The sequence below is a fragment of the Ptiloglossa arizonensis genome, chromosome 8 (genome assembly GCF_051014685.1).
Source record: "Ptiloglossa arizonensis isolate GNS036 chromosome 8, iyPtiAriz1_principal, whole genome shotgun sequence".
NCBI lineage: Eukaryota > Metazoa > Arthropoda > Insecta > Hymenoptera > Colletidae > Ptiloglossa > Ptiloglossa arizonensis.
In genome coordinates, this window is record NC_135055.1 from 22,232,168 (window position 1) to 22,257,392 (window position 25,225).

Below are 25,225 nucleotides of genomic sequence, written 5' to 3' on the forward strand. Positions count from 1 at the left end.
CGCCCGTCCGATCGATGCCCGTCTCCCGCTCGTATAAAGCGCTTGTCCTCGGGGGGCGCGCGACAGTTGGCGTTCCGCATTCGGAACATGCGCCGCGTCGCGGGTAGACCGTGTCCACCGTGTCGTTCGTTGCGTCGCCGTCGCCGTCGGCGAACCAAGAGTCCCTAACTCGCGGCGCAGTACTCATCGCGGTACTCGACACCGCAGCTGATCTCGACTCGGGTGATCAGCGATCGGCTCGCTCGCTCGATCGTCGTTCGTCGCAACGACCGTGGTCGTGGGTACCGAGAAGTATGTCGGGAACGCGTCGCGAGCGACCGGAGTGAGACGCATCGCGGTTCTCGACCGGAAACCGTTACGGTTTCGTTCGCGGAGACGAGTGATCGTCGTCGTCGTGACAGTGACCAACCGATCGGTGAAAGCATCCGGAGCCAACGAGGAGTCGAGCGAACCGCTTCGATTCGCGGGCCGTCGCATCGCAGCCGTTAGGTAGGAGGTTCGTCGCGTCGAGCACGGATGTCCACGCTCCGCGCGGACTACCGCACGGGGTGACGTCGCGACTACGCGCCGCGGAGCGTCGTCGGGCGCTCGTCGAGGCGCGCCACGGCTCGACGAAGCCGCGGCTCGATTACTGGCTCGTTTCTCCCGACGTGTCACCGAGATTCGTCCCGGGCGAGATACATCCGGGCAGGCGTCAGAGCGGCGGTCGCTCGACCGTCCGGCGGACGTCTCGACCGCCGTACGACGAACCGGTGGATCGAGGAGGTGGAGGAGGAGGGGCTGCGGAGCTGGTGGAGGAGGAAGGCCCGCGGACGTGCAACAAGTTAAGAGGCCGCTGCCGCCGCCGCCACCGCTGCCGACGCCGAGGCCGCCGACGCCGTCACCGTACTCGCCACGATGTGACATGGATGTCCTAGCCGTAGCCTGCGCCCTCGTCGCCACGGCCCTCTACTGCAACACGCTGCAAGCGGGTTTCGTCTACGATGATCGGTGAGTCCCGATTCGCGACGCGAACTCCGACGAGAGTGTCTTCCGCACCTCTGACCAGCCACTCTCGTTCTTCGATCTTTGCAACGGGAAGGTCACCCGTATCCACGACTCTCGGGGAGAGTTTCGAGGACGAGCGTCACGAAATTCGTTGGGTAAACACGGCGGGCAGAAATAGCAACTCGTCTCGTAAACAAAGTCGCGCGTCTCTGGCGATCGTCGCGTACGTTCGTCGTCGATACCGCTTCGGTTTCCCGTACGGTTCGCGCAATTAGAATCTCCCCCGTGGCGGAGACGCGCGCGAACCGTTCCGGCCGAGCGACCTCGAATGGCCGTTTTATCGGCGATTCGTCGAATCGACTCGTCCCCCTCCGCTTATCCGGACAATTGGCGATCCGGCGCGCACCGAGGACGCCGGAAGGAGAAGGAAAGATTCACGGTGACACGTGGAGGATCGAGCGGGTTTTTCGGGACACGGAGGTCGCGGACGGCGAACGTTTACGTGGACGTTTATCGCCGACGGGGCACTAGATGAACGATAAACGTAACGGCGAACGAGCCCCGACGCAACGAACAAAGGACAAGTCGCAGCTGGATAAGCCGATTTACGACGTGCCGCGATTTCGTTCGAGCCGATTTCACCACGGTTTGCTCGATCGGATATTACCAATTACGGGGAACGAGGGAAGATGTTTGACGCGATCGTCCAGCCGGACCGAATCGATCGGTGCTCGGTCTCGTTCGAGAGTTAACCGCGACTCGCGACCAGCGGAACGAGATCGTCTCGAAGTCGGCGAGTCGCTCGCGTGGTTTCGTCGTTTCGTCGATTCACGGGGAGCGAACCGACGAACCGTATTCGACGCTATTGCTCTTTGGACTCGGCCGGGATTCGGCACGCAGAGCGCAGCGACGCCGTCGGCCCGTCGTCCGCGTAATCCGAAGTTACTCTCGCGATAAGCGTCCTTAATCCGAAGCTCTCGAATTCTATGATACCGAATCCCTTAATCGAGTATCCCGTAATCTCCGGAACATCGTAGTTGCGGGTCGATCGGTCGCGAGGTCGCCGCGCTAGCCGTACTCGCCGTTCCCGATCCCGTTTGCGTACTTCCGGCCTCGTCGATGGGAATCTGTTGCGTCGTTATCGGTCCCGCGTACCTCGGTGAACGTTGCGCGGAGCGTTCGTAACTTCCCAACGACCATCGACACCGCTGCCCGATAACGCGCCGATTTATTCTCCCGTACTCGCTCGCGATAAGCTCTCGAGCGTAAGAACCGCGCGGATGGTCCCCGACACCGGACACCGATGGCTCGAACGCGCGATTCCGCCTCGAAGGGAGAGAAAGCGCAACGAGAACGTCAAGACGCGAGAGAAAACGCGTCGGAATATCCCGGAAGCTTTATCTCCGCGAGCCACGAACGCGTAACAATTTAACGAGAACAACGCCGGGACTGTTTACGCCTCGCGAGGACTCTGGCGTCTCTCCTCGAGTTCGCGTACGCTTCGAGTTTGCCCGCTCCGCGGTCGATCGCCGGATCGAACGTTTTTCATTCGGTGGGAATAACGAACGCGATGCGCCGCCGGCAGACTTCCGGTCCCTGTTTCCAACGCCCCGTGTCGGCGTCTTCGACTCGGCGATCCGTTTCGATTCGACCGCGAATAACTCGTCTCCGGTGTTGAACTCGTAACGGCGCTGCGGCGAGCGGATCGGGACGGATCGGTTGCGGATCGAGCGCGCAGCTCGTTCCAATGGAATTGCGCGTAACGCCGATCGAACGTTTAATCGTCGAATAAATTACGAGGGCGCGAGCCCGTAAACGACGCGGGACCGGAACCCGTGGCCCCCTCTCCGGCGTTCTCGCGTCTCGTTTCTCCGTAGCGCGATACTCCTCCCGGCGGGAACCTTAAAACTCGGCTAATAACGAAAAAAGGGGGCGCGTGCATTAAGCCGAGATAATTTTTCATCCATATCCGGCCCATTAGCGGGCACCTCGTTCGATGCGACCGCCGCCGCGTCGAGGCTAAAGCGGCCAACGCGCCCGTGGCGACCATAATCGAGTCGGGTCCGGTTATTAACGAGAGTCCAGGCCGAGTTTCACCCTTGGTTCTTTTCGCTTCGTCCCTCCCGCCTCGTTTTCGCTTTCTCCGTCCCCCTCCGGTGTTCTCGTCGCGCGCCGTTGGCATCGCGACACCCGCAAAAACCGACTTTGCCTAACGGGAAATGGAATCGATCGCTACCCGAAATATCGACCCGTATCTTCCCAACGCTGGCCCCGTACGTCCGATACCTACACAGAGCTACCGGTACCGCTCTTTATTAGCGCGTCGGAGAATATAAACGAAAAAACGAGGATCAAGAAGGGTGGAATAATTCCTGGATCTCGAATATCTTTCGTACCGCGTGCTCGGTGCCCCGTGATTTACGATGGACGTTGGCTCCGATCGTCGAACCGGTTGTCCGTAATTTGGCACGCAGCTGCCAACTAGGAGAAACGTATATCGGGGAATAAATTTTCCCTCGATTCGAAACTTTCCGCAGCCATCGAGCGTTCCCTCCGCCCCGGCCGACTCTGCCTACCGCGCCTAACGAATTTCTCGTTTCGAGTACACCCCCTGCCGATTTACCATAGGCGTCGACTCGCACCGAAACAACTTTCCTCGTTTTCAACGGGAGGGGAACCTTACTTACCCGCGGGAACAACGCAACTCGCGATACTCGAAAACAGACCCGAGTCGTTTTTACCCTCGTTGCTTTACCTCGACCGAGTCGAAGTCTTCGCGAGAGCAACGCAATCCCTTCGTTACCCGCTAACAGAGAACGCGGAAGAACAGAGACGGTACGATAAAGATCGTTCGGTACCGCGCCAACCAGCGTTCTTTTCTCTCGAAAGAAAAGCCCGGTGCGCGCCGAGTTAACCGGCGGGAATCGACCGTTGCTTTTAACAAGAAGCAGCTCGAACTCGCGACTTTGTCTTCGACTCGGTCGAGGTTACGATTCTTTTCGTCGTCGATCGATGCCGGAGTCGCGAACCTTTCACGGACGCCGGACGAGAATGGGTGGCACGGTCGTACCTGCGGTGAACCGTTCGAGAGAACACCTCGAGGAGTAGTCGATCGTTGCACGAATTCGCTCGTAAAGTGTCCGGAACCTCGACCATCTCCCGACGCGTCTAGCCAAGGTCGTAAACTAATTTAGTTGGCCAGGTTGAACCGAGCTCGCGTCGTAAACGACCGATGGCGGACCGTCGTTGTCGGACGTTCGCGGCGTAACGCGCGCCCTCGATTATCCACGTTTGCTCTCGATCGGAAAGTTTCTTCCGCTTCGGATCGCTCCGTGCCATCGGCGAACGCTTCGACTCGGGATTTTTGGAATCCCGTTTTTGGAATCGTTTTCGCGGCCGTCTCGGTCGACGTCGAGCGAGAAGGAAAGAGAAAAAAAGAAGGAAGAGAAGTTTCCGCGATAAATAGGAGATACGAGTTTGGAAGATCCTCGTCCGGTTTACCCGACGCATAGGTTTTTGCGCCGCGAGTTTACCGTCTCGAGAGTTTATTCCGGCCGCGGTGCGACGCGCTCATGGGATAATAAAAGTGCAGTATTTTACAACGTCGCGGCGACCACAATGCCTTGGCAAGGAATACGGGGACGAGGGGGCATATTTATTTGCCGGGGATATTTTTTTTTAGGTGGCGCGAAGAAAACGGATGCACGGGAAAAGAGAGAGAGAGAGCGAGCGCGCGGTAACCGCGCGAAAACGCGAGGAGGATAGGGAGGAGGGTTTCGGTAGGGTGTCCGCGTAAGGGATTTCGGGGCAAGGAGAGCAACGGAGGAAAGTTTCGTCGCGCTCCTCGTCTAGGTGGCCTAATCTCGTAAACCGACGCATCGGATGTATGCAGCCGCAGCTGCACACGCGATGCAGTCGCGAAGGTACGCGCCGGAAGGACTAGGGCGCGAGGAGATGCCACCGGTCTCGGAATAAGAAAACTTGCGGATCGGGGCTTAGCTCTGTTCCCTTACCGTTGCCGAATAATACCGCGCCGCGTTCGGTCGCGCGAAATGTAAAACGCCGCATTACTATTTCAGTTCGACCCGCGGACTTTTTCCAAAGAGAGTCGGAGAGAAAGAGAGAGAGAGAGAGAGGAGGATGGAGTTTGGGAGGGTACGCGCCTTTCCGGGAGTGCGTGTAAATAATTGAGGGACCCGCCAGAACCGCCTCGTATCTTCGAGTCAAAGCGAACGCGAGGATACGACGCGCGATAGAGCATCCGGAACGTACTCCGCTCGAAACGATGAATACAATCTCGCGTCGTATGAATAATCGAAATCGATTACGGGAGCCGTTGTTTTCCACGCGTTTTCGTTCCTCGTCGATTTCAGGGAAAAACGTTCGCCGAGGGGCCGGCGGGGGACGGTCGGGAGGGGTGTACGGTCGGCGGAGAAACGGAACGCGGAGCGCGGACTTTTTTTTTTCTCTCCCCCCTTGGTAGGTTTTCATACGCCGGGCGTATCGAGAAAATAACAGCGTGTTTTGCCGCGACGCGCCCGTGATATTTATGTTTCCGTTAAATAATGGAATTAAGCCGCGCGCGCACCTTTTTCGCACGGTCTGTTATTTCACGGCACGTCCGTTTTCCGCGCCCCTCGTCGAACCTCGTATTCCGAACCCGGTACGCGAAACCGCCGCGCCGAATGGACCGGTTCTCGGCCTCGGGATTAACGCAAAAATTCGCCGTCTCCCCGATGGAACCGCGAAACCCGCCTCGCTCGCTCGTTCGCATTTGGAAAATTGACAGCGCACGGGCTACTCCCGACGAATCGATAACCCGCGATAATCCATTATGTCGCGGTAGGAAAAATTACGGGCGGCGAGGGTCGAGCGGCGCGAAACGATTACCTCGCTGCGCCGTATTTAGCCCTGGTTCGCGAGTATCCCCCTGCACCCCGGGCCCACTGATTTTTCCAACGACCAACGGCTCGTTCGGGAATATTAAAAAAATTGCATCGTCGAGCGCGCAACGACCGACTCGCGCGAACGAAACGAGGGTTTTCCGCTCGAATTGACCCGCGTACAGCCTCGATTCGTAACGGTGGACGCCGCGCCGTCTGGAAACGAAACGCGAAACGAGAAAAAAGTGTCGCGTCGGTTCCGCGCGGCTCTCGCCGAGCGAAATAGATCTTGGATCGTATGCAAATTCCGTTGTTGTTCCGCTCCCGTTGTCAGCTGCGACTGACGGTGCACCTATCTATCGCAACGCTGGAGAGGAGGAGAAGAAGGCGGAGGCGGAGAATCATCGACGTTGAAAATACGCGCCGGATAAACGGGACGATATTTTAACACCGACTCGCGCCTCGATTACGATACAACCGCGATTCGCGTTAGGCCGAGAGATTCTCCTCGTCGAAGATCGAGCTCGAGAGGAGCCGCGAGCCGCCACGGATCCGACTTCGCGGACTCCAGCGATCTTTCGAGAAATCCGTTTAGTCGAAATCGTGGTTCTTTTGCATCCACGCGGGACATCGTTTCGTCTCGATCGATACATTCGCCGCGTGTATCCATCCGAGCCACGTGTCCCGAATAAATATCTAATCCGTCAAGCCGTTGAAACTATTCCAGAGGATGACTGTTACAAATCGACCGGTCTCCGGTCTATAGCGCTTTTTTCGACCGATGACAAATTCCGACAATTCGTCAGTTAGGTCGCTGCTCCGTTCGATCGGTTTCCGCCTATTAAGAAAACACGCGGCGCACGACCTTCGCTGTTCCGACAACGGACCGTCGCGCTCCGCGATCGTTCGCAAACGCCGGACGATTCGTCTCCGTTTGCGTAAAAAATTTCCCGAATTCGAGACGAACGATCGTCCCCTCTCTTTTCGGACACCGTTGCTCGAGTTACTTGGAAAAACGGCAATTGTACCCGTTATCGCGACCGCGTACGATTACGGGACATTTTGCGGTAGCGGCGTATTCGTCGAACGCGACACGCGTTGAATTTCAACGTGTTTTTACTTCAATTACTAATTTACGATACGGCAAATTAACATTGCGTTTCTTGTAGTTCACCTGTTGCTACGAAACTATGTTTAAAATATGCGCCGGCACTTGCCAGCGAGTCGACAAACGTCGGATGCATCGTTGATACGCGTTTACGTTATTGTATTTAGCACGGCCGTGCGTGCGAGGCACGCTTTCGCGAAACAAAATATTTATCGCGCTCGGTTTCGAGCGTCGAGTCGCGGTTTTCCCGTTCATTATTTTACTTCCGTGGATTCGGCAAGATTCGAAAACTACTTTCGCGTAGACGCGGCGCTCGTTCGATGCACGTGTACGTACAACGTCGGAGACAGTGCGGCATAAATTTCCAAGATTTGCATCGTATAAATTACGCGACGAACGCGTGGTGCGTTCCGCTTCGATCGCGACGATATTCCGATATTAAACGCGCTTAAAGCGAGAGCATCGGTGATATTCGGAGAATAACAATGGATCGACGTTTCCTCTCGAGATCTCGTCGTCCACCGCTTCTCTCGTAAAAACCTCTACGCGTCTCGCTCGCGTTCCGCGTCGATAACCGTTCGTACGATTCCCTTTGCGTCTTCGGTGTTCGCGCAACTTCTCGGTGCGTTGTACGGGCCATTGGCATCCGGTATCGAAATTACCGGATACGCGTAATCTCCCGTTAACTCTTCCTCGGTCGTCGCAACTTTCGCGCGTACTCGGTGCGGATATTCCAACTCGAATCGTATTCGCGGGGACACGGAGGAATTGATACGAGAGGTGGAAAGAAAGACACGACCCCCTTTGGAGGTTGGATCGCGTCGTTTGCCCGCCGGGTGAAATTTTTGTCGTTCCGTCGCCGCGATATCGCGTTTATTTATCCGTAGACGGTCCGAGGTTCGCTCGCGCGAGTAAACCAGTGGCCGAACGAATCATAGCGAGGTTTGGCGAACGCGCGACGTACACGGACGAGCATTCGTTCTGCGGGACCGAAGGTCCGCGATCGATGCGCTTTATCGCGCCGGAAAGACTGCAACGGAGGGCCGGCAAGAGCCCGGAGATAATTTATCGGCGCGCTCTTGGTCTCGATAGGGCCTTGCGCCGGAAAATGAAATACACCGGGTCGTTGATAGAGGCCGTCGCCGAACCTTGGAAAACGATTCGGAACCGGTGCGATTTTTCCCGCGCGCGGAAGATTCGTTGGACGGATCGGCGTTTCGCAACGCGCGGCTAACGTTCTTCGACGTTGGCTCGAATTTCGAAACGCAAGAACGTTGTCTACATTTTTCCTCGCGGCGTCTAAAATTCTCGATAAAATCGCGGCGCGTCGAGTCGAACGGAGCTCAAAGTCGCCGCGAATTGGCACGGAGAGGAAACCGATCGACGCGTCGACGGTTACCTCTTTCCTCCCCGAGTCTGGAAAAATGGCCGGGAACACCACCGGGTGGTTCTCGTTCTACTCGGCTCCGTTGCCAAAGACGATGAATACGCCCGACCGTGGCTGGATATTCGTAGAACGCGCCGACTCGAGCTTCTCTGCGTTTCGGAGCGGAGGCTTTCGGATATCCTCGAAAGAATTCCGCGCGGCGAGATTCGCCTTTCGGAACGAACCACCGGCCACGTGCGTTCCCGTTTTCGATCCCGCGGTTCCTCGCGAGAGGGATACGCGACCCGCGGAAACTTTTTAATCGAGAGAACCGAACGAATACAGTTGTCGAAAACTCGTCGAATGGAAAGTTAAATAGGTTTTTCCGGGCGCGACAACGATCCATCGTTCCGGGACGCTCGAGAGCTCAAAGTTCCGCGGCCGAAGAAAAGAACCCCTATCGTTTCATCGAGCGTACGAGTAAAATCGATGAAAGTGGTAAACAAACGCGAAGACCGGCCGACGATTCCACCGCGAGCGTTGCGCAACTAATTAGCCCGCGGTTCGTTCGCGCGTCGTTGACCGACGTAAGAACGATTCGGCCAATTAAAATTACCAGAAACGTCCCGTTCGTCCGACCATTCTCGGTTAATCTTTCAAGGCGAGCGTAGGTTTGTTAGCGAAGCGTTCTTTTTTTTTTGTTTTTGTTTTTTGTTTTTTTTTATCAATTAAACAGCTCCGTTATTTCGCGTCGGTGAAAAGGTCGGAATTTCCACGGAGCTTCCGCGCCGAGAGAAAAAATATTTTTCGAGGATCCATTTTACAAATTCTTCGTTTCGGAACGGTGCATTAGGAAAAAGGGAAAATAATACCGCGTCCGCTGTTTCGTAATGCTCTGAAAATTTACAAACGACGGTTCGAGCGAGACGAAAATTCCTTTCGGAAAACGCTCGGTCGCGCGTTTGTTCGTCGTCGCGCTCGATGCGCGAGGAAAATTACGTAATCGCGAAACGTCCGGGGCGAAGGGACGGACGAAGGGGCGTGTGTCGGGTTCTTCTCGAGCGATCGCAAAATGGAATATTTTGCGCGGTTTCGTGCGAAACGACGATACAATCGAGCCGATAGGCCGACGCCAGGTGGTATCGCTCCCTCGGCCCGGTCTCTCTTTCTCGTATATTTTTTTCACCGTGAAATCAGCACCGCGCTCGAATTGGAACGAATCGACGAGTGGCACGCAGCGCCATTTTTATGCTCGTTTCCTGGGTCAGCCGTCGCGGCACCGCGAAAACGGTATCGGGACGAAGCAATTTCGAACGGGTTATCGCGCGTGGCGGTAATGAATTCAGCCGTGCGATTTATCGATGTATAAACCGGGCGCGTTCGGCGAAAAGGTTTCCACGGTGGACGCGTTTGCGCGATTTTCGTTTCGAGGTCGGGCCCGAAACGCGAGAAGACTCGAAACGAGCGAGCACCGCGGCCGACCGAAGCTCCGAGTCATCGAACGGGAACAAGTTCGAGGTCTCGTCTTCCCCGTTCGGGGCTTTCCTCGCGAAACAAAGCTGCTCGACCGAAGGGAAGCTCCGCTTCCTTTTCGACGGCGAGCGGAATTATTTTCAGGCGTTGGCAACGAAATCGCGGAAGGGATTTCGGTGCTGCGAGGTAGGCACCTCGGTGGATAAAGAGCGAATTCTTTCTTATCGCCGCGCGGCAGCGAGCTTCCTGCTCGGAACAACAATGTTTCGTTGTTCGGCCGACAACAAAACGTTGCCTCCGTCTCGTTCTCTTTCGCTCGACTCCCTTTCGGCTTTATCGTTCCTCTCGGATCTTCTCCTCTGTCGCTTCGTTCCTTCTTCTCCTCCCGTAGCCCCCCCTCGTACGTCTCTTTCTCTCTCGGCGAATCTCCGCAAAGTCTCGCGAACCGTTTCCCCGAGTCCCCTGGAAAACTGGGTACGTCGAGGAGTTTCGGGAGACGATGGCGGTAATGGTTCGACGAGAGCGAACGAGACAGAGAGAGAAACGGGACGAGAAGAGTCGCGAGAGGAGTCGCGAACGAAGAGGCGAGGTGCGCGAGGGTAGCGCAGTCGGCGATGGGCGGAAGGAAGTCGAGCGAAATAGCAAATCCTCGAACAAACTAGTAGAGTCTTTGCGAATCGAGCGAGCTTAGCAGTGGATTATCTTCGCCGTATATAGCTCGACGTCGAGCTCGCCCGGGTGTTCGATACCAAAGAGCCCGAAATCGCGTTCCAACGGTTTATACCGTTCACCCGGCCGATATTCTCGGAGCGGAGTCGCGAGTGCGCGAACCTGCCTAAACTCGCGTTCCTCGGACGCGCGCGAAACATCGCGGAGACGGAGTTTCGCACGAATCTTTCCAAATTTCGAACTCGTCGCAGCGGACTAATCGGTCTCCTCCGAGTGAGTACGATACGTAAATCGAGAACTCGAAAACGGAGCGACGGAGAACATCATTTTCGAATGGTTCTCATAGGGAGGATACTTCCCGTCACCGATCGCGTCCAGCATTCGTGCACGGAGAAATTCGACGAACGAGAGTTTCTCCGCGATCGGGTATACCCGAAATGAAAAATTCCATATTGCGTGTTAAAGGTGGGAGGCGTTGCGTAAGCCGGGTCGGCACGGAGAAGCGGCAAGCTCGGTTGGCGCGCTAAGCGGATCGCGGGAACCGGGAGCCGCGAGCAGAGACGAACACTCCATGGAACGTTGTAGCTCATGAATAATTTCTAGTAATTAGGGAGACAGTCTCGGCTTCCACATTGTACGCTCGCCGCGAAAGTTGGGTCGCCGGGGCTAAAACCGGCTGGGTTTTGCGGACTCCTTGAGTCCGCGCGGTATCGCGTTTAAAGCTCCGCTCCTTTGACTACTGTTTAGACGCAGCCTGCGCGGAGAGACCGTAGGGGGGGTGGAGGATCCGCTTTATTTCTCGAGGGAGGAGAACGAACGGGTCGACCTCGTCCCCGGCTTCGAAATCGCGCGATTCGACGCGTGGCTCGTTTCATCGACCAGCCGGCGCGTAGCTCGCGCTTTCGAACGAAAACAACAACGACGCGTGAAATTTTGATGCGTGCGCGCGCCCGATTCATTGGATTTCGGGCGACGGCCGCCGAAAGCGAAAGGAATCGATCGCCGTCCATAAATAGCGAAGCTGCGCCGGCCCGTGTGTCGTTCGTCACGGGATTATCCGTTTCGGGATCGCTCGCTAATAATTGACGGGAATTTCACCGCCGAACGGACGCGGTTGCGCGCTTCGAACCCGAGAACCGGACTCGCCAAGACGCGAGACGCGATACTATATTTCGACGCGCGATCGAACCCATCGGCCGACCCGTTGCTCGTTGCTTCCACTGCGCGGACGTTTCGGTACCGGTCGAAACGTACCGCGGTGCCTTTAAACGCCATTGAGAGTAGAAACGACGAGCCACGGTCGGACGCGCGGCTACGATTGCTCTTTACGAGCGGTTCGGCACGGTCGCGCGCGCCGAGCTCGAAAAACGGGAGGAAGGTTTACGGGGTCTCGAAAGGGTGTTCGAAGTTCGAAAATCGAGAAACGGCCGGAAAGCTTGGCGAGACCCTTCTCGCGTCTGTGCTCCGGGAACCGAGCGATCCGGTTGGCCGTACACGGGGCAATTTCGCCGCGTTACGACTCGCTCTTTCCGCAAACGACGGACTGCCAGCGCGGTGCGAAACGTCGCGCAAAAGTGGAACGCGGATAATGGGGGTCCTTTCCCGGCGCTTCGCCGTTCCCGGTCCGCTGTACGACCGAGACACTCGGTAGATGCGAAATCGATGCAGGCGCCGGGACGCGTTCCGGCAAAAAAACCTCACGGTGCCGCGTTACAAGCCCCCGAGTATCGCGGAGTACTCGAACCCTCGGGGCCTCCGATCGTCGCGATCGTTACCACAGATATACCGGCTGTTCGCGCGAACGTTTCCAAGCGAGCGAAGAGCGCGTCGCTCGGTTTTTCCGGCGTTCGGCCGGGCGGATAAAACGAACCGGGAACACGCCCTTCGAGGTCGTCGTCGGAGCCGAGATACGCGGATGCCCGGTTTCTTATCGGAGCGAGGATCGTCCTGGAAGATTCTCGCGCTCGTCGGTCTCGACACCGGTCCGATCGTTTTCGCGCCTGTTTCCGCTTCCGAGCCGACTCTCGACGCCCGCGTAAATCCGGATCGCGTCGAGCGGGAAAATTGCGCACCTTTATCCGCGAGCGGAACGACGCCGCGAGAATTCCACGAACGGAACGACGCGGTTCTCGAACAAACACCGGACGACCGGGCCGAGAGGGAAGACGAGAGTTTCTCGATCTTCTCCGGTGGTTACTCGTCGGAGGGTTTCGCCGGTTTCTTTCACGCGACTCGTCGATCGCAATGTTTCTCCGGTGTGCATCGACGAGAAAATCACGAATGGCCGATAGCTGGCCGTTGTTCGCGGACTTTGCCGATCGCGATCCGAGATTCAAATCGGCTCTCGGTTTCGGCGAGCAATCGTATCGACGATCGTGCCTCGGCGTACCGACGGAGCGGGTTACGAAGGCGTAAAAGAGCGGTAACTCTTCGCGGGAGATCGTAAAACCTTGCCGAGTACCGATATTTAACACCGTTTTACGTACCGTCGAGGCTCCCTTCTCCCCTCTCGTCACAATTTACAGAGAATCGGTCGACGATTCCCTCGAGGGGGGAGGTTCGAATCGAAAACGGTCCGCGAGGAGAGCAACGCGCGGACGACTCGGCGCGAGCGAAGGACGCCTCCGGAGCACGACTGCCGGGAAATTACGCGGAATCGACGCGGAGGATCGTTCGCGATAAAGATCGATCGGTGGGTTTGCAACGACTAGGTTCGATGCGTCGGCCGGTAGCGAGACTCGTCGGTTCTCGTCCCTTATTCCCCGGTAACCCGTTCCCTCCGGTTCGCGTCCCTTCCCTCCTCTCCGGCTCTCCTCTCCGCGCGACGACGAATGTTGTTTGTGTAATCAACGGAACGAACGGTGCCCCTCTACCGCTACCGGGAGGGACCTAGTGCTTCTGTAGCGTGTAATTTGTAATTCTGCACGCTGCATTATTTTCCGCTCTACCGCTTCCCACTTTCCATCCTTGCTCTCTGTGCCTCTCCCCCTCTCTCTCTCTCTTTCTCTCTCGGTCTCTTTGGTTGGCTCTTTTCCCTCTCGCAGGTTCGATCCGTGGCTCCTCGCGGTAGCCGGTCCACCCGCCTCGTTCTCTCTGTTCGACGCGCGTTCTAAATTATAGCCCGATTCGCGTTCCGCGCGACAATCCGGTGGCTCCCCAGGAAATTGTGGAAATCGAATCGGCTAAGCGCGCGTCGATACGTCCACCGTCCACCGTCCACCGTCCCCCGCGAACGTATCGCGATTATTATCGTTCCCAGAAACGCGATTTGTCCATTACGCGACGGACCACGGTTTTTCGGCGGTCCGAACGCAAAGGCAGCGATCCGCCCGATCGATCGTTGCCCGATTTTACGCGGGACAACGGGGCCGGAGGGACGAAAATTGCTTTCCTCGGTTTCGAGCCGAGCCTCGTTCGTCGACGGGAGGAGAGCGTCGGTAGCGCGAGGAACCGTGGTTCGACGACCGGAGGACTCGTCGATAAAATTCCTACGACTCGACGAAGAACGGCTGCGAAAGGACGAGGGCCGAGATCCACCGAAACGAGAATATTCCTCGCGGAACTCTTCTTTCGTGGAACGGTTCACGGTGCTTCGCGCGTATTGCAAAACGCGCGCGTAAGATCGATCCACAGCGAGCGAACCTTTGGCATCCGGTTCACTCGTTCGCGGAGAAGAAAAAGGGAAAACGTCTCGGTCAAGGGGAAGGTCGTTTCCATTGGTCGCGAGTCTCGTGGACGAGAGGATTCGTTTCGGAGCTGTCCGTGACGTTAGCTCGAATCGCGAAACGAGAATCGAATCCGAGCGCGGTTCGTCGGCCTCTTTTGCCCTCTTGACCGCAATTTGACCGCAATTTGACCGCAATCTCGCAAGGCCGGTTTCGGTCTCGCCGGGTAGAAAATCTCCGGTTCTCGTTTGTTCGAGGTCGCGCGTCGGCCTCCGTAATTCGACGCATCGCGCGTCGTTCCCTCGGGGTAGGGAAACGGGGTCCGGTCGGCGCGGTACGCGACTAATTCGAATTCTCCGCGGGTCGCGGGTGGCGGGTCGCGCGTACGTACATTCGTATTCCGACGCCTCGGGGGATGTTCGCAAAAAGTTGTCGCCCCGACGCCAGCTTGCCTTGGCGTTGGTATTAATAATGTAATCGGCCGCGGAAGAGTAGGAGAAGAAGGAGGAGGAGGGGTTTCTTCGGGCGGGCCCCGAGAATTAGAAACGGCGTCACGTCGTCGAGCAGCGGCGACCGGCTAAGGACGTCGACGTCGGAGACGATGATAATTAAACCGCGGCCTTCCCTCGTCCTCGTCGTCGTCGTCGTCGTCGTCTTCGTCGTCGATGGCGGCGGCTCGGTTACCTGGCCGTTATCGTGCTCCGAATGCGAATCTCGAACCGCGAGAGGGAGCAGAGTGGTAGCGGAGAGGGAGCGGATAGCGAGGAGAGGTCGAGGAGGGGACCGTCCGTGACGGGCCGAAAGAGCGGGTCCGGCGTTAACGAGATCGAGGACTACCGGCGGCGGTGCTCGATGCGTCGAGTGTCGCTGGGGCAACGCGAAACGTAAATAATCGATCGACGCTGACCAGGTTATAATTTAATTGGCAATTTAATTACAAGCCGCCTTGTGTAACAGCGTCGGCGTCGGGGAGCGAGCGAGCGAACGAGCGAGCGAGCGAGCGAGCCAGGGCGGGACGCGATGGGCGTGTCTTCTCGCTTACAAAGGCTTTTATAAACGAGAATTACCCCCCCGAGGGTCCCGGTCCGGGCGAACTTTGGCGCGGGCCACGGTTCCAATTAGTCGCGTTTGTGCTCTCGTTCTTTCGATATCATCGATGGCTCGTCGTCCACCGATTGTCCCGCGAAATTGCTTCGTTGGGAGCGAGGACGCGCGTCCGTGACGTCCCCGCGACGTCCGGACTTTCTCCCGGTTCGTCGCGGGATTTCGCGCGGAGGACCGATCGTGCGACCACGTGTCGAACCGAGGCCGGTAATTGGGCTCGCGAGTCCGCGCGATTATCAAACGGATGGACGTTAAACATCGGGCCGTATAAAATTACGCGGGCGCTCGGTCGCGCTCGGCGGCGCTTTCCGCGCCTCTCCGTTACCCGCGCGGCAATTTCGAGAAAACGATGCCATTATCGTTAATGTTTTACCGCGATCACCGTTGTTCACCGCAAAGTGCTCGTTCCTGTAATAATTATTATCGTCCCATTTGCGACGTTACGAGCGCCACCGGGAGTCGCTCGCGGACGACCTTTCCGCTCCCGAAAATCGCGAACGCGTCTCCGACGCGAGCCGCTTATCGGTAATTAACGATCACGGTGTAGCGCGCGGCGCGAAATCGATTCCGCGCGGCGAACGAGACTACCGAAAAATCGTCGAGCGTTTTCGTTTCGGGGGATGAAGCATCGTTCCGGCGAGGGGTTAATCCGAGTGTAAATCGCATCGGCGGCGGACAAAATCCAGACGAATCGACGATATCGCGGTAGTTGCCTCGTTGTCGTCGTCCTCCGGGTTGTGGGTGTTGTTGTTGTTGTTGTTGTTGTCGTTGGTGTTATCGCCGTTGGCGCTATTATTATTAACAAGTTCCGTGCGCGTAACGGGGATAAGCGAATGTACGATACGAGGAGGCGAGACGAGGCGAGGCGAGGCGAGGCGGGGCGGGGCGAAGCGTGCGTAAAATTATAGAATAGTTTGGCAAACGTGCCGGCGGTTCGGTGGAGGTGGCGTCATTATCATTTTAGCGTAATTACCATTCGGTAATTACCGGCCGTATTCATCACGAGGCATCGGGATGTTTATACCGTCGCGCGTAACGCGCCGTTCGGTTATCCTTGTCGCGTGTCCGGGCGCAAAATCTCCGTTGTACCGGATATTCCAAAAACCGCGACGCTTCCGGGCGAACGTTGGCTCCGCTTGGCTCGCGAGCCGTCGAGGCTTCTCGCTCGAGAGCGAGAAACGCGCTCGTCGGTGCGTTGGTTATTATCCTCGAAATTTTCCACGACGTCTCGCGATTCCCGCGAGAGCGGAACGCGGATATTGCGCGCGGCGCAAATAAGAGACACCGAGCCGGAAAACGTAAGAACGGCTCGCGAATACCCGGGTAATTTTTTCCGGCCCCTTGTTTTCCACCCCGACTCGAGAACGATTCGCGTTTCGTTCTCGAGAACTCGACGAAAGACGGTATCGTTCCTTGCGCGTCCCCGCGGAGAGGACGGGGTGTCTCGCGGATTCGTTCCGGGTAAGGGGAACGCTCGCTCGAGACGCCGGGCGGACGAGCCCGGAACGATTTATAACGCCCTAAGACTGCCGCTACTTTATGACGACCTTAATGTTTGCACCGTAAATTGGGTGGCTTAGGACAGCGAGGCGGCCCGAAAACGGTAAAGCGGAGATCCCTTCGGCGTGACTGGCATTCGTACGACGCTGGGAAAAAATTTCACCCGGCCTCGGGTAGCGAGGATCTACTTCCTTCGTTTCGCCCGACGCTAAATAACGTCCCTCGTGAGGTACGCGCCAAGTGGCCGACGTGTTCGCCGAGCGGACGCTATTAACGGAGCCGCGTAACCTTTTCTTTTCGCCTCTCGTTCCTTCGATCGCGGAGGAGACGCGAGAAATTTTCTCCCGGGAATTTATTCCCAGAAGAGGGTCCGATCGGATCCGAAGGACCTCGAGGCGACGATCGTGGTTTCCGCGGAGAAACGAAACGTAGACCGCGCGTCGACTTCGAACGCGAAATCGTGCAAAAGGTTCGTCCGGAGAGAAAGGTCGGGAAGGAAAGGTTCGTACGATAAAAACTGCTTCCCTCCTCGCGCAGCCCCGAGATCCTCCGGGTTGCTTGCGCGCCCCCCGCGACGCCATCCCGAATACGCCCGCGAATTTCTACCCCGAACGTTTCACGGCGCCCTTTTCGCGCAATTTATCACGCCGCGAGGGATTCATCGCGCGTGAAATTCTTTTTTAACGAACGCCATGGCTGTCGGGGCCGCGTGAGAACAACACCGGCGTTTTACAAACGCTTTAATTCGAACGCGGAGGAAGAACAGACGCGAACGCGTTTCTCCTCGAAGCGGGGAATAAACCGAGATGCATCGCGGCGAGCGTGTTACACGGACGCGTTCCAAACGCGGCGAGCACGATTCTCCAGAGAACCGTGCTCGTTTGTTTCGTCGACGCAACGATCTCGAGGAGGCTGTGCGTTTCAATTTTCGACGATTGGCGTGAAACGATTCCCGCGGATTCGAGGCGAGGAGTTCCTCGTCGCCGATGAACGATCATCGAGTATTTACGCGCTCGAGAAACGTTGTCCGGTACTCGTCGTTCTCCACGCGCCGCGAACAAGACGCACCCGAACCGAGGAGAGGCCGACTCGAGCCGAGGTCGAGCACTCGCGAGGAAGAACGACCCTCGTGGCTCGATGAAAAGCCTCTCGCTCGAGTCGAGACAACGAGTGCCGCTCGATGGTCGAGCGTCGCGCGTTACCGGTCCTCCTTCTTACGAATTCCATCGAGAGGAGAGAGTCGACTGGTTCCTCTCGTCCCCGAACGTTCCCAACGAATCTGCGAGACGCAGAGAACCCGCGAACCGAGGGTAACCGCGAGATAAAATGGTTAAATTCGTTAAATTTTCGCGCCAGGAGAACACCCTCCCACGGGCTGTTTACCCGTGTTCGTTCGCAGGGTAGTTAAATTCTCCGCGCGTCCCGTAATGAAATTCGGGAATGATTTACAAGCGTCGCGTAAAAACGGGGCAAACTCGCGCGTCGTTTCTCCCTGGACGTTTTACGATACTTCTTCCGCGGTGGTCCGGGAAGGGGAGTGGGGGCGGGAGGGGTGGAGACAGTGGACGTATCAAACGTTCGCGAATCGGTCCGAGGAACAAAATTGTGCGCCGGGACGCCGCGGGGACGACGGAGAAGAAGGTCGTTAAGGCGATACAAGGCCGCGGCGTAAAATTGTCCGGGAAAAATGTTCGCGTCGGCGCGAGATAACGCGGAAGAGCTCGTCCCCCGTTTCCCCGTTCCACCCCCGGGGAGGATGGTCCGCAATTCCCCGCGAATCGAGGACGCCGTTACTCTTCTCCGGTTGCGGCCACGCGTCGAATCCAAAAGTCAAGGGATCGTATTTGCAATGTAAATTTTGGCCGAATCGCAAACAAAGGCGGCCCCCTCCGGCGGCGGCAGCGGCGGCGGCGGCGGGCGGTCGGAAACCGCGGCTAGATCTAGCCGGCTCGCGCGATGCTACATCCAACGAACGTATAAATATTCGCGGTCCGTCGGATTTCCGCGGCACGGAGGAACCGAGCACACCCCCTCTTCCCCGCGGGAACCGAGCAATCAACGATCGAACGGTTTTCGTCGGTCCGCGCGCGGTTCTTCCGTCTTATCTCTCTCGATCGCGCCTCGCTTTTTTCGACCCCGAACCGCGCTGGAATTCAATCGGCGACTATTTTCGTATCTCGCGGTCGAATTAAGGGTGAGACGTTCGCGTCGTCGAGCACGAGAGGTTTTCGTCCTCCGTTGGTTCTCGGCCATTTTCGGACTCGGTTCGGTGAAAATTTCCGGACAGCGGACGCCCGTGTACGTATTATCGCCTAAATAATTCACCGATCCGTCGATTAACGGTACCGGGGCCGAATTATTCAACACTTTTAGCGACCGACGATGCCCTCGTTAATTTCTCATTATCGAGGGGAGGAATCGCCCGATCTCTCGCGCGGTCCGAAAATATCGTAACGCGCGACGCTATTTCGAGGATTATCGGGGGGAGGTAGGGTGGATCGTATTAACGGATCGAAATCGGAGTCGGTGATAACGGGGGGAGGGTAGGGGAGGTGAGCTGGCGACAACGGGTTCCCCCGTAACGGAGGGTCGTGTAAGCACCTCGGAAAAATGGAAAATCCAAGACGATATCGGTTTAACGTCCAGACCAAATGGCGTCTCTCGCTCGTCGTTACGCTCCACCCGACTTCTGTCTGGCTCGTTTCCCCTCTCGAGGAGGGAAAAAGAGCAGCGACGGGTACCTCGGCCGCGTTACAACGAGACGGCACCGTCACCCTTCTCGCGTCGAGTTACCCCGCTCCGGATGGTTACGTATTAGCGGGTGTTACGAAACGATTTAATAAACGGTGCTGTTCCGCGCGGCTCCCCGAACGAAACGGTGCGATCGGGGAGGAATCCGATCGAACGTATCGGCGTTGCGCCCTCGTAACGAGGGACCGTTTCGTTCCGAGCGGGCGCGTTCGTTGCGCGCTTCCTCCTTCCTCCTTCGAGTTCGTTCGCGTCCGCGTAACCGGATCGCCCTCGAGCGGCCCTGGAAGAACGCGCAAAGTGTATCGCGATGGCCCGCAATTTCTATTCCGCGAAAATGCGGCCGAGCGAGCGAGCGGTTACGCAACGACCCCGATAAACGTTACGAGGATAGCCGCGAGATCCGGTCCGCAACGAGCGGAAACTGGAATCGGAATCGAAACCGTGGGAGCAGTCGCGACGCGTTAACGCGCACGTTTCGTCGAGCGCGATACGAGGATCCGTCGATATTCCGGGCCGACGATCGATTTTTCCGATTCCCGCCTCGTCGTCCGTTCGGCTCGGGGACGAAAGAGCGCCGGATAAAAGCGTCGGAGAGCACTCGAGGTGTCCTTTAACGAGCCGCGTCCCCCGGGAGAACGGTTTTCAAAGGACGGAACGACGTTTACGCAGCGAACGAGGGAATCCGGACCGGCAAAGGGAAACGCGACGCCGAGGAACGCGCACGTTCGGTTAACGTGGAACGCCTCGCGGAAACTTCCTTTTTCTTTTTTTTTTTCTTACCGGCGAGTGTTTCGACGGATTTTACGAATCTCGAAGACGCGGCTGGAATCGAGACGGGTGAAATTCTAGGAAACTCGCGCGAAACGAACTCGCCGCGGATTTCTCAACGCGAACGGAAACGGTGGGCAACGCTCGGTCGCGTCGAAACGTACGCTAGCCGCGACTTTCCACGGATCCGCGGTTTCCCTTTCCTCTCTTTTTTTCGAGCGTCGAGAATTTACGATCGGACGTTGGAAACGGATCCCGGGAAAAACCCTTGGCTCGAAAGCGTTCTCGCGACCGGGAGAGACCGAGACGATCGAATCGAAGGCGGATATTTGGCCAGGGCCGGGTATCGAGAGGTTCCGGGGAACGGGTGGAACGGTTTCCCGGGATCTGCGTTACGCCGCGCTAAAAACCGTGGAACGAGAACCGCCGATAAATCGTGCATCCCATCGAACCGCGAATGTTTACGTTTCCAGAGAGAAAGGGGAGAAACGAGACGTTGGATCGCGAGGGAGCAGCGTCGGTGGGCTCGCGAGCTTCGTCGAATCGAACGAAATCTTCCGGAGAGTTTTCGCGTAGGTTCTGCGTTGTTCGATGATCGCGATACGCGTCGAGTGCGCGCGACGCTCGAAAGAAATCCACGGGCGCGTAAACCGCGAGTCCGGGAAACGTCCGTAAAGGGAACGTGCGCGTCGAGAAGGGTAGCAACGGTATCGACGCGGTTCAAAGGACGGTACAATGTTTACGGAGAGCAGGGGACCGAGATGGATAGAGGAGGAGGCGTATCGAAGCGAGCACACACGTTCACCGTCGAGGCACGCCACTTGTGGGTCTCTCGTGCAAACCCTTCCCTCGGTCCTACGTACTTCGCCAGCTACTCTATATTCCGTTCGACGAGCGTTACCCTTAGCCCGGCTCGTGCGAGCACTCGCACCTCGGCACCTGTAACACCATCCCCGAGCATTTCCGGCCTCTTCTACCTCGCCCTCCGCTTCCTTTTACCTTCGCCGACTATCTCCGCTCCTCGCGCCTTTGGCGTCACCCTCGCGCTCGCTACGACTCGATCTATACTCCTTCTTTGCATACTCGCGCCGCGCATACGTTCCACGATCGCTGGAAACCTTACCGATGCCGCGACGAGACGCGACGCGACGCGACCGGAAGCCGACGCGAGTTCGTTAGCGCCTGTTCTCGGTGCACCTTCGAGCGCAAAATATTTTCCTACCGCCCCCGCCGAAAATACGAAACGTTTCCCCGCGCAAACTCTTCGACCCGAGTTTTCGTCTCGTTTTTATCTCGCGTCGCCGCGTTATCGCGACGATAAAACGTCCACGATCGACAGAGATCGATTCGGGACGAGTTACCGGAGAATCGTTATCGCGGAATCCTCGAGTAAGTTACAGCGCTAGGAGGATACCCTCTTCCGAAACGATTATCGTTTCGACGGCCGTCCCCCTCGAAACGGCTTCACGACGGTGCACAACGCGCGAGACAAGATTCGTCCCGAGACTCCGGGAACTTTTTAATTCCAATTTGTTGCTACGCAAATGAAGTATACGACCTCGTCGTTCCCAAGTCAGTTTTATTACCCCGCAGCGCGAGACACCGCCGTAAACTGGGATTCTTGGAGAGCTGGGCGCGACATTTTCCTCGGGACGATCTCTAATTTTCCACTCGCGGAGAACGTACAACCGCCGCGAAACTTTTCCCTCCTCGACCAACGAACCGGATCCATCGATTCGTTTCTTCGTCGATCGAAACGAAGCAAGGAAAATCGAAAAGCGAAAGGAACGCACGGATCGAACGCTTTGGAAAATAACGCTCGACTTTTCTTTCGAAACGCGCTCGTTCCGACCGCGCGATCGTCGCTCGATACCGATCCGATTATCCACTTTGCCAACGGATAACGGTCGGTCGAACAACGACGCCATTAGTCCGAACGAAACGCGCTCGGGAATATTTATCGTCGGCGATGCGCGCGAGGAAGAACCGAAGCCCGGTTTTCCGTCAAATTTCCCGTTGCGGCGATATTTAAAAGCCCTTCTGCTCCCGTACCGAACGAAGAGGTACTTCGTCATTGTATCCAACCGTCGCGTTAAAATATCCGTGGCCGTCGCAATTTATTTTAACCTTCGAACGGGCGAATCGTCCGACAGCTCCGAATTTTTTTTTTACGACACCTTTTTTTTCGACGAGCTCTCCGCCAGTTGCGCGGAAATTCCACGTCGGCGGTGTTAACGCGCGACGTAGAAACAATATCGATTTCCTGGAGGCGCGCGTACCGAGTACTCGGAGCGTCTTGTTTCCGTTGGTCTCTTGGTTCTCGCGCGCGGGAAAATTTGATCGATCTTTCGAAACAAGGTGCGCGGACCGCAAGGAGAACGCTCTGAGTAATTTGGTACCGTTCCGGCGGAACGAGCCAGCTCGGCCGCGCCTCTGAATAATGCGTTGCCGCGGTTCGGGGAAACTGTGGCAGCCTCGGCCGTCGCATTCGTCTCGGCCGTGCCAGCTATCTCGATGTCTTGCCGCGTAATTTTAAAGTTGCGACCGCGTGGCAGAAGTTGCTCGTCTAACGCCGCGCTCGGGTCAATTTCGCGGTCGGGCTTCGCTTCCGTTCTATCCCTCTGCCCTCGCCGTGCTCCCGTTTCCCTCGACCTTTACGAGCTTCGCGAAAATCGCGATCGAGTCGTCGGAAGATCCTCGTCCAAGGACCCTCGTCGTATCCCGAAACCGATTCCGTCCGGTTGGAACGCCGCGAAAAATGTCTACTCGTTTCTCGGACACCCTCGGATTCCGCGCGAAGGACACTCGACCTTTTGCGCTCGATCGGAATATCTCGCGAGAGATTTCTCTCGCCCCTTGGACCTTCTCCGGAGGATATTCAAATTCCGCGCGAAGGGCTCTCGCTCTTTGGACTTGTCCGCGAAAGGACGATCGGGTAGAGAGCTCTCGCCTCGCGAAGTCGTCGCCGTGGAATTGGAGTCGTGCAAAAAATTTCGTTGGTCTTTTCGCAAGCGTTCGAAATTCCTCGCGAACGGCTCGTGGGTGTCGATTTCACGGGCCTGGAATCGCGGTGAAAAACGTCTCTCAAAGGGTTCTCGGCCGTTGGAGTCGATCGCGGGGAACCGAAACCGCGTCGAAACGCGCCTAATTGTCGACGCGCGAACCACCGATTAAACGACGCCCTCGATCCGCGGTACTCGCGCGCCGGGAATCCGTCGAAACGCGTGTTCGACCGCGTTCCATTAAGGTGCGCATTATACCGTATAAATTATGCAATTAGACGCGACTGCCGGCGGCGTCGGTTTCTCGAAGGTGAGCCTAATTCGAACAGTCACGGGGCGAAGGTTGCGCGCCGTAGGTCGGAAAGGTTCGGTATTCGGTCTCGCGGTAGAGTAAACAAGCGATTTCAATGGCTCGCACGGTCCGTCGTGGAATCGACAGCCGCGACGATTAACCACCGTCTAAATGGAGCGCCACCTCCTCCCTGCAATTTACTTTCGCTCGTAAACGGCGAGATTTATTTTCGAAATCCATTACCGTCGCCGGTTTCGTCGGTTGAATTATGCAATTACTCGGGCCGCGCGACGGGGGACTTTTTCCACGGGCCGGTTCGTTTTATAAAGTTTTTAGATCTCCCGGCGCTCGTTTGACCCACAAAATTGTCGCTCTTAATTACGTTTTCTCGCAGCGAGCGCGTGTGCGCCGGCTCGGATTAGACGCGCATATTTTCCGCTTCGCGCCGTAAGACGAGGGTGAAAATTCGTTTGGAAAACCGAGGATAAATTCCGGCTCGGTATCGTTGCGCATAGGCGGTGGAAAACACCGGAGACCGCGAACGTCGTCGCGGAATTCTCCGTAACCTTTCGAGGAAGAATCGAAGCTGCGGGAATTGGTCGCGCTCGAACGGGAGGACCGGGAGACACTTTGCACGAGTTTCCGAGGTTTCCTCGTGGTCTCGGGCTCGCGAGGGAGACACCGTTCCGCGCTCGTAGCCCGAAGAAATTCCGATTAGCGATCGCGGCGGTAAAAGTGTCCGAGACGCGCGACTCTCGGTAAATGCACGGATTACCGTCCACTGGGGTCCCGTAGGATCGACCTTTAACCGGCCTCGAAAGAAGGGACGCGAACGGGGAGAGACGCAACGAACCGGCGTGTCGTGGCTGCTCTGTATGGATCCGGCGTCCCGATGTTAACACCGCCCGAACCGCCGCACGATTCCGGAATTCGCCCGGGTCTAATCCCACGGGAACAAAGTTCCCTCTTAGTCGGGACCGAAGCGTAATTAACGTTCGTAGGACGTGACCGGCCAATCGGCGACTCTCGCGAGTCATAGCCGCGCTGTCCTCCTCCTCGTCGTCGACGACCACCGGACGCGAGCCACCGGATCGATCCTCCCGATTCCCGCTTCGGATCTCCGAAAATTTGCATCGGTCGTTCTCCCGTGAATTGCCGCGACGGAATAATTATCGGGGAATTCGGACGGAACATCGACGGCTAGCGAGCCCGCGTTACGAAGGAACGCTCCGTTTCCCGTCTACGAATACGGGGCTCGGAGACCGTTTACCAACGATCGGGATCGAACTCGCGATCTTTCGGTTCCGCGGTTCGCTTCGTTTTTCGAACGCGAGTTCGTTCCTCGTCCATCGACCGAGCGTTTACGCTCGATGGGAAAAGCCTCGAGATCGAGGGAGCCAATTTTCGATCGTCCTTCCGGTTTTCGGAGACGGCGCGACGCAACCGAATCGCGAGTTCTCCGCGTTCGTTCCTCCTCTTCGGGAATATCGTTGAACGCTCGTTTCTCTCGACTCTTCTCTCTCTGTTTCTCTCTTCGTCCGGGTTTCCCGTTTCGCTCGGTCCCCTCGAATGAAAATGCCCGCGTCTCTTCCGCGCTCTCCTCCCTTTCCCGCGAGTCGGTGAGCTCGGGGAGCTCGGGGAACTCGGGGAGCTCGGC

At 57.1% G+C, this 25,225-nt stretch overlaps 1 protein-coding gene across 5 annotated transcripts in view; it reads left to right on the forward strand.

The window, feature by feature from the left end:
- Positions 1-771: 771 nt before the first annotated feature.
- Positions 772-25,225, forward strand: part of Tmtc2 (Transmembrane O-mannosyltransferase targeting cadherins 2) — a 168,385-nt gene continuing 143,931 nt past the window's right edge. For all 5 annotated transcript variants that reach the window (XR_012992945.1, XM_076318115.1, XM_076318112.1 and 2 more), the window contains exon 1: positions 772-990. Coding sequence is in view for 4 of the 5 variants with exons in the window: in XM_076318115.1 (XP_076174230.1) it covers positions 905-990 (86 nt within the window). In the remaining variant the exon portion in view is untranslated. The remainder of the gene's footprint in view (positions 991-25,225) is intronic.